Source organism: Pomacea canaliculata, linkage group LG12 (genome assembly GCF_003073045.1).
Source record: "Pomacea canaliculata isolate SZHN2017 linkage group LG12, ASM307304v1, whole genome shotgun sequence".
NCBI classification, from domain to species: domain Eukaryota; kingdom Metazoa; phylum Mollusca; class Gastropoda; order Architaenioglossa; family Ampullariidae; genus Pomacea; species Pomacea canaliculata.
In genome coordinates this window covers 3,340,583-3,349,972 of record NC_037601.1, presented here as the reverse complement: position 1 = coordinate 3,349,972, position 9,390 = coordinate 3,340,583, and the positions used below count along the sequence as shown (strand labels likewise).

Here is a 9,390-nt window from a genome sequence, read left to right as displayed (position 1 = left end):
TTAGATTTTAATATCTTTGATGACGGTATTATAAATTTTCTACAATTTTCATTTAATTTAATTTGCCATTATGAAATTATTTGTTGCTGACTGCACGTCGAGCACAGTAATATCAGGTTATACAAGAAGAAGGATTGTTCTTCATCCACGTTAGCTTTCTACTTCTCCTTATCATCTTGAAGGCAGAATCAGCAGGCACTCCACTAGTCCACATTAAAGATTCATTCTCAATTCTTTTCAAATCCCCGTTATAATCTCAGATAAAAAAGAAAAAAGAACTAAAAGTATTGTTCAGAGGTTTGAGTTTTCTTTAAAAGAAACCAACCAGCCAACCAACCAACCAACCAACCAACCAGCCAGCCAGCCAGCCAGCCAGCCAACCAACCAACCAGCCAACCAACCCAACCCAACCCACCAACCAACCAATCAACATGTACAGACAACAGAGAAAAGATAACATCTACCTTTCCTCACTTATCACTAAAGTACAAAGTAGCCAACTGTTCATGGTATCATTGATCAACAATCCACGGAACAGATAACAGCAGCCAAGTCCCAAAAGAAGAGAGTTCAAAGCAAGGTAGGTAACCTCCTTGAGAACATCTTTTGATTGCTTACTTCCCCTTCCTTGATGTTGCTGAATTAGTAATTGTGTGTTTCAAAAGGTCGTTAGGTCACGACGGCTTTTTATTACAGGAATCTTCCACTCACTTTTTAGTACTGATTGTCGTGTACTCTGGGTAGGAGCACGTGGAGATGGTCAGAGGTTGTGATTCCGTCCTTCTGCCTGTCGCACTCTCGATACCTCTACCAAATCATGTCAATATTTACCGCGTGCTCTCACACTAAATTACTTATTAATTAACACCTTTAATTAGCCCGAGCTCCCAAGCACGCATAACCCCAATGAACAATTCAAGGCAACATAGTGTATTAAAAGAAAGTTATAAATTATCGAGAGGATTATACAAATTACAGAAAAATGATACAGTTTCAAAATATGAAAAATGGTCGTTATTTAGGTTTCCCATTAATCTAATTATTCTACTTACTACTAGTCCAGAATATCTAACGAGTCACTATTCAACTAACCTTAATCTAACTGCACACACAGTACACTACTTCGCACCACACACGCTCGCCACTTATCTCGTTACACCAAAAGTCACGTGACCGTGGAGGCCTCCTCTGTTCGACGTCCCAGAATCTGTTTGGGTCACGGTCAGTTGTAGCGGCCTCTCTGTCTCCTGTGCAGATACTCTGGCACTGTGTGGTCTACCACAGACTCACTCGTGGCGCTCTTGTTCTGGTCATGTCGGGTGTCTACCCGACTCTTTCCGTTCCTCTAGGTCTGGGCGTTGACTCAACTGCAGCATCTCTCAGGGACCGACGCTCATTCACCAGATTCAGCTTCTACTGGTTTCATCAAACAGCTTCTGTTACTGAAGCAATACACACTCAAAGTGGGTCAACGCACATCTTAAGTCAATTGTTGAAGTCGACAAACTCCTCAGACAAGGTTGCAGTGAAGAACTTGGAGTCGAGCTCAGACAAGAGAGCCACATGAGAAAGACCACGAGACTTCTCTGTCCGCGATTATGTATTCTCAACCGCGTGGTTTCTCCTTTCATATGATTGGTTAATCATCCCACAGATTCATTCGACCAGTTCACTATCTAGATATATCCAATCACCACTGAGCTAATAAATTATAGATGGCTCTCTCGTAATTAGTCAATCATCCCACAGACTCACATGGACCATTCTATTATCTAAGTATAACCAATCACTCTTTAGCTACTACATTGTAGTTGGGTGGTCCGTTTGTCTTTATCCTGTCCACACTACATCCCTTCCCCTAGAACACGGTACATAACCTTGGGTGACAAACAGTCTGGTCAATTCAGTCCCTGTACCGTGTGTCAATAATGTTTCAACATTGTCCTACCTTATGACGTAAGCAAGGTACGTCTGTTTACACAGGCGAGATGGCGGTGGCAACCTAATGTATTACCTTGCCTCGTGAGTGTACTTCAAGGGTCTGTCGTGGGGTAAGAGGCTTGTTGACCGGTGGACACATACGCCTCAAGCGCCGCTTGCTATCCCCTCCGCGATCCTCCGCCTTTTGAGTCCCTACCGCCAGCGGCTAAGAGTCCCTCCCGTTTGTCAGTCAGTTCGCCCGCGTGAAAGCTCGTCTCGTGGATAGAACAGACGTGTAAACCCACACTACAGCCCTATTCTAGTGTCACATGACATTTATCACAGATGTAAACTAAGATAAATGTTACGAACGGGTAAAAACCAAATACCAGATGTCGCTGAGAATATGGATTTGAAACTGAAACAATAAATGTAACGGGATGTTAAGCAAAAACACAATTCTACGCGTTTGTTTTTCTGTGTTTTTTTTCTCCTGTTTGCCTATTAATTTCTTGTTCTAATAGATTATATTTTGGCGGGAGGGAGTAGTAGACCTTATGCAGACATGTTGAGGTACAGTAGTAAAGATGTGTATCTCACGTGATCGTTATCATCGTCATCGTCGTGCGTCGGAGTAATGGTTGCATAGTCGTGTTGGAAAAGGCACAAAGTTTGTTCTCATCTGAGTGCTACACACAGGTGTTGGTAGTGTTCTCCCACACACTCTACAACATCAAACAGGGCGATGTTTCCGTAAACTTTTAAAACAATAATTTTGAATAGAATATTTAATGTACTGTGATTGAAAACAGGAATATCCGCTTTACTCAAACTATTACATAAATAAGCATAAGAAAAAATATTCTTATAATCAGGCCCGTTCTTAGCCCCCGCGGGGCCCGAGGCAAAGGGCATGTGCGGGGCCCTCACGCCACGATCACACGGTTTTAGTTGGGATCTAAAGTCACATATCAATCAAAAGCGCGGGGCCCTAGGCAGATGCCTCGTCCGCCTGCCCCTAAGCACGGCCCTGCTTATAATAACAACAAAATATTATTATTTACACATGCACTGATCCAAGGAATTTGAAAACTCATTTTAACTCTCTATACTGTGAGTCACAGACTACTTGAACATCAATGTGCATGCTGCCATGGTTGGTATACTCGTAAGTACTTGTAGATGTCTTTATGTTGATACGAGTCCCTTGGCTACGGCCAACAACATTGGGGAACCCTGCTTTAGAATAAAATGATTTCTTCCACAATTTTAGTTTAATCCCTTCAGTTGCATTGAAAACAACTGGCGGTCGTAATAATCCAACATCGGGTCCCGTTTGTGCACGTACATTTATCTATTTCACTGTTGGAACTGATTCTGATCCATCTCATTCATCACGATCGCCATTTTGATGAAAGAGAATATTTTTTTTTTAGAAAGTTAGAACAGCTCCGAGTTGTTTCACATTAAGAAGAGAAAATCGTTATTAGATTGAAGTAAAGAATTTGTGCAACACCTGTAAGCATTTTAGTAAAAACACTTCTAATTTTGCTTTTTAAAAATGGTTTCACGATTTAAAAAAGTGTTGTGCAGCTAAGCCTAGAAGTGTAGTAAAGAAAAATATTGTAATAAGAATCCATGACTTTACAAAGTTCTTTAAAAAGGAGGCTATTTATAGCTTAAGATTTGATGTAATTTATAATTGTTATAACCAGCTCATAACTTGTAGAGGAGCGGGAAGAAGGTTACTGCCAAGAGCGACTCAGTCCATCCTGCAGTGAACGCCCGTTGGCTGGCAACAAATTCGTTCTTTTTCGTCAGACTTCGTCCCTAGTACAGCTGGTGCTCCATCCGTGAAGCCCACAACCTTCAGCTTCAAAAAAGGTACTGATCTTCTCAAGATATCTTCACCTTTTTAATTTTGGACGTCCGTAAATGTGATAAATATCAAAATGGCCCTGGGAGGGAAAAATGATTGCTCACTCCTGGTGTGAGGAATTTTAAGAGTCCAAACGACGTGCAGCAGACGTCTGTACCATCTATCCATTCCTCTTCTTTCATCAGGTTGCACATAAGTCATTTCACTAACCACCAGTGGAGTCAACTTATATTCTTGGCGTCGATATAAGGAACTTATTTCCAGTTTACTGGGTTACTGTCCAAACTGTAAGTACTATTAAAATATTGTGAACTTGAGTCTGAAGGCCTTTCTTTTAGTGGAACTGTGGAACAATTGCATTAACTATACATACATAGAAATCGATGGAATGTTACCATATTTTAGAGAATCTTTTTATATTTTCACAGTTGACGATTGGGTCCGTGTTCCAGGAAACATCTATAATACAGTACTGGTTAAATATGTTATGGATGTCTGTTGTCTGTGCAACGTTCTTCCCTGGTTTTGAACCTATGCCGACAAGATTTAAAACCATACTTGCCCAATGTGTCTAGCATCCTCTGACTAAGCAGGAGATGGCAGTTGGTGTAAGCCCTTGTCTTGTGACAGTTGTTGACTTGGTACTCAAATAAACATTACCTGGAGGGCCCAAGGCAATCGTTTTACTATTTGTTTAAAGGGTTTAGTAATCTCCTCCATCGGGGGGAAGTAATAGTAATAATAATAATAATAATAATAATAATAATAATAATAATAATAATAATAATAATATTAATAATAATAATAATAATAATAATTATTTTCACTTCACAATCACAAACGAAAAATTTAGTCATCTAATCACACATTCAGTACAGAATAAAATTTATTGATCTTGCACAAAGAATTGTTGAATGAAAATTGTAAAATGAGACTGCCAAGGATGAGCAATACCAAAAACTTTACCAGTATTTTTCTCTTATGTTAGATGACAATTACTGTACAGAAAAACATTGTTATGGTACACTTTAGGCAAATTAAGATAGTTTAGATGATAAAACCACTGAAATGTAAATGGCCAGTGCACTGTGACAAATTTTAAAATCCTCTCGAGCACAAACTCAGATGGTGACAGTCGCACTCAGCCAGAATCGAGGGGACACATGTACGAGAGTGTGAAAGACGTGCGAGTATCAGTAAGTAAATAGTACATTTTTCATGCAGCTAAATGAGGAAGAAATAAGTTTTCACATCGATAAATATGGATCACATTTTCATAAATTTCTTTATTTCATGGTAAAATAGTCATTATCAGCAGTCATATGGAAAAATTAACTCTAATGCGCCCACTTAGAAACAAAACACCACCACCACCACCACCACCACCACCACCACCACCACCACCACCACCACCACCACCACCACACCACCACCATTTGATTTGAAGAAGATTTACTTAGTGAAGTTAATTTGGTTTAGACCTTTTTATGTATTTATTTAATTTCAGCCGAAGTTTGGGCGTGATTCTCTTTGACCTCAAAGTTCAAATGCTAATTTGAAGTATCTTCGTAACAAGTGTTGACAGTCGTTGGTTTACGATCGCCAGTAAAAGAAATTATCTGCGAGAGAGCGTGCAATGCGACTCTGTGTGTTTGTGTGTGTGTGTGTGTTTTGGCGTGATATTAATAGGAGATATACCCTTTACCCTTGGGGCTACCTCCTCTGATCTTCCCACCAGTTGTAAAATCCTCATGTACCCACAGAATTTGCATTCCTAACAGTATGAAGTACTGGAGTTTTATTTGCATGATATTTTGCATTGGTGTTATATTTCTCTTTATATTGCTGTTCTAATTTAATTTGTTTTCCCACTAACTTTTACTTTTGTAACTTATATGATTTTTTTCCTCTGATATAATCCTGCTTAGGCAATCTGTTTTTTGGAGCATTAATATTGTAATGTACACTTTTATGAGAATAAAATACAGGTTGCAAAAATATGTACAACATGTAAAAATAATGTTTTTTTAGGCCCTTCGCTCCTCATGGAGCATAGGCCATCGACTACAGCCTTAACTGTTGTCGATGTTTTGGTAGCAAGGATTTGTTTTACGGGGTAGGGGTGCTGGCCCCACGCCCAACCCTCCTCCTTTTTCAGCCGGCCTTGGGACCGTCCTTGGCGGAGGGCAGCCAGCCCTGTAAACAGATGCCACGTGCAGAGAAAGAACAGCGTGCCCGAGACGAGAAATGAACTCAGGGCAGCCAACCTTCACTGTATTGGTGACAGGCGCTAACAGCGCTAACCGTTGCGCCACCGGGAAAAAACAATTACTAAGTTCTTAATGCAAAAATACAATTTGATAGAAGACCATGAAGTTAAAGAATGTATTTATAAAATCTATACTTATATACCTCACCAAATTTCTTGATTTGTAGTTCTGTTGTTTTAAAAGAAGAAAATAAGCTGACATTTTGTTTTATAACTAAGCAAGATCTTACATTCGTTTGCAGTAAATGGCGATGAACATTTCCAAGAAGTTTAGATGGACCAGCATTGTGTTCATGACAATTCTTGGAGTAGTGTCTGTCGTTTATTTAATGTTACCCTCCCACAACATGTCAGACATTTCTACTTTGGAAGAAAACGAGGACATTTGCTATGCATGGAGAAGTCAGTATAACAGTAACATAATAGTCACAAAGTTCTACTAATACAAGTAGTAATATTAAGATCTTGGTGCATTGATGAAAACTCATGTGAGACACTCACGACAATACCTTTTCAAAAATACTCGAAATTTTAAAAATGAGACTACAAATATAACAAAACAAGCATATGGATACAGTCATACTTAAAGCAGTAAAGACAGATACTCATACAAGAATCTACATACACAGACAGACAGACAGACAGACAGACAGACAGACAGACAGACAGACAGACAGACAGACAGACAGACAGACAGACAGACAGACAGACAGACAGACAGACAGACAGACAGACAGACAAATGGCTGATAATAAACAGCCTACAGTTACACGAACCATCTAATGCGCATCAGTCGTTATCATCAAACATCTGTTCCTGACAGGGGCAGACAAACGAGCCTTGAGGTCTGTACCATGGTGGGGGCGTGCCTGTGATATGGAAAGGTAAGAAATTAATAACTGCATAGAGCTTAGCGATGAAATTTGTGTTTCTTGATGACATTTAATTATTATGATAGCTAAACTAGTCCTACGAAATTACATAAGATGAAAATGTTGTTTCAGTGACTGGGGAAGAAGAAGGTACAACTGCAAAAACCAAAAAACAAATGGGAAACTGGCTTGTTTGCTTTGATGATAACCTTGTTCCTCAGAACAACTGTTTAGTGTACTCATTTGGGTAAGTCTTTGAAACTACTTACGATTCATGACTTTATTCCGATTTTCGTGAAAATTATCCACTTCTTTTTAAAGTCTTATGATTTGTTAGTACTAACATTACTTAAAACTTCTGTGTCCACCGTATTCCCCGCAATTTCTTTTTATCATCTATTACTTTTAAAACCATTTGTTTTATTTTTTTGATACGGTTAAGCGAAAAAAAAAAACACACACACGCTATAATCACAACACACCTGTACGTTGTTCACTCGCAGACTAAAGTGTTGTCTTGTGTGTTTGGAAGTGCTTTTATATCTTTGCATGGAAAATAGCTTAAAAGAGACATAAAAGATCAACTAAAGAAGATCCTATTTAAGTATATTTTAAAAACTTTAAATAATAAGAATACAATATTTTCTGTAACATATATTTTCAGCATTGACTATGACTTTAGCTTTGACGACGCCATGGCAGCCATAGGATGCACTGTCTACTCCTTTGATCCCAGGTAAAATAATTTACAACTTCTTTTGCTTTAAAATGATATATATAATTTCTTACATATTAATACATGTAGTTCTATTATTATATTATGAAGATGAACCAAAACAGCAACACTTTGTAGGGTGTCAGCTGCCGCGGATAATCTTTCATCATGCATGCAGTGGGTAACACGGAGAGCATTGTCAGAGTTTGTCATGTTGCAGCATGCTGGACACTGCTGACCACAAGCGTGGGGACCGTGTTTTCTTCCAGAGAATTGGCATCAGCGATAAGGACGACGACCATTTTGTTCCCAGAGTCGATAGATATGTTAAAAAACACCCGGCGGTTAAAGGTTGGCCGATGAGACGTCTGCAGACAATCCTTGACCTCCTGGGTCACAGAAAGGTTAGAATAACTGTCACTTATACTGACCTCAATGGGTCAAGTTAGTTAGTGTGTAGAAGGTGTGATATTAATATGTAAGGTCTTACAAGATACAATGTGTCTCAGACATCAGCTAACATTTACCATCGGATTCAACCGTATCTGTGTCATGACATTAGTTTTGCTATTCACCAAATTTATTGAGTCAGAGAATTTAAAATAAAAATTTATTACAAGTAAAGCAAGGTTTCTGGTACAATGGTGTATGACAGGGATGCCCAACCTACGGCCTGCGGGAATATCCGACCCGCGTCGCGGTGCCATCCGGCTCGCGAAACTTCTGCCCACAGTGCAGGAAATGGGCATGTTAGTAATAAAAAAAAAAGACCCCAAAAAAACCGAAAAAAAGTATTTATCCCCATGTAGGGGCGTTTCCCAATCTTTTTTTCAATGGACGAACATTTTGATTCAGTGCTCCGACTTGGTGTCTCTACGATGCAGCCGGAAATTCAGAAGTTGGTTTCGGGTAAACAACTTCAAATATCCCACTAATTACTACATAATTAATGGTAGTTACAACTTGTTTCTAATAAAAATGGTATCTGCTCTATTCTTTTTTTTTTTTTTTTGTGGTATTTTTGGGGTGAAGCGGCCAGTGACACCCATGTCGGAAATGTGTATGGCCCGCAGGACGAAAAAGGTTGGGGATCACTGGTATATGAGATGTTAAAATATATTCATCACTAATCTAAACACAGTGTGGATCAGTTTATTTGAAGTCCATTTATTTCAAACAATTGAGAATTGACTTCTGCACAAACACTGTCGTACTCGTCTCAACTGCAAACTAAGAAGAAGCACTGTGTTATTGGTTGTTGTTGTTGTTGTTGTTGTTTAGGAGCAGCTGACCGTGCTTAAGCTGGACATTGAGGGCTATGAGTGGAATGTCACTCGTGATCTTCTTGACTCTGGGATCTTGTCGTCCGTCCCGCAGTTTCTGGTGGAGTGGCACCTGTTTAAGGACTTTCCGCCTCGAGAACGAGTCCCTGATGCCGTTGACACGTACTTCCGGCTGAACGACATGGGCTTCCAGTTATTCGTCACTGGCGGTTTTTACCAAGGATCAGCGACCTCCTTGAGATTGACGGGAGAAGTTGCCTACCTGAACACGAATAGAAACTGACCTGTCCCTCTATTTTGTTTGCTTTTATTTAGCTCTAGCAACTCAGATTTAAACTCGTACTATGTCCTCTTTGTCTGAAACAAGCGTTATAATAATATAAAACTCTATTATTAGTAGTTCTACCTTCCCTCACACGGGGTAGTTGACAAAGTTAGACATGAAAGGCAAT

General features: G+C 39.4%; 1 protein-coding gene across 1 annotated transcript; it reads left to right on the top strand.

Moving 5' to 3' along the window:
* Positions 1–445: 445 nt before the first annotated feature.
* On the top strand, positions 446–9,368 carry LOC112553318. The gene is made up of 9 exons (XM_025220449.1): positions 446–580; positions 3,636–3,804; positions 3,985–4,086; positions 6,311–6,470; positions 6,892–6,952; positions 7,073–7,187; positions 7,605–7,676; positions 7,876–8,059; positions 8,937–9,368. The coding sequence occupies exons 6-9, from the start codon at positions 7,117–7,119 to the stop codon at positions 9,219–9,221; spliced, it is 612 nt and encodes a 203-aa protein (XP_025076234.1). The 5' UTR covers positions 446–580; positions 3,636–3,804; positions 3,985–4,086; positions 6,311–6,470; positions 6,892–6,952; positions 7,073–7,116; the 3' UTR covers positions 9,222–9,368.
* The last annotated feature ends 22 nt before the right edge of the window (positions 9,369–9,390 follow it).

Coding starts and splice junctions, on each gene's coding strand:
- LOC112553318 (XM_025220449.1), top strand. CDS start 7,117: ATGGGAAACTGGCTTGTTTGCTTTGATGATAACCTTGTTCCTCAGAAC. Junction 7,188..7,604: donor TGTTTAGTGTACTCATTTGG/GTAAGTCTTTGA, acceptor ATATATTTTCAG/CATTGACTATGACTTTAGCT. Junction 8,060..8,936: donor ACCTCCTGGGTCACAGAAAG/GTTAGAATAACT, acceptor GTTGTTGTTTAG/GAGCAGCTGACCGTGCTTAA.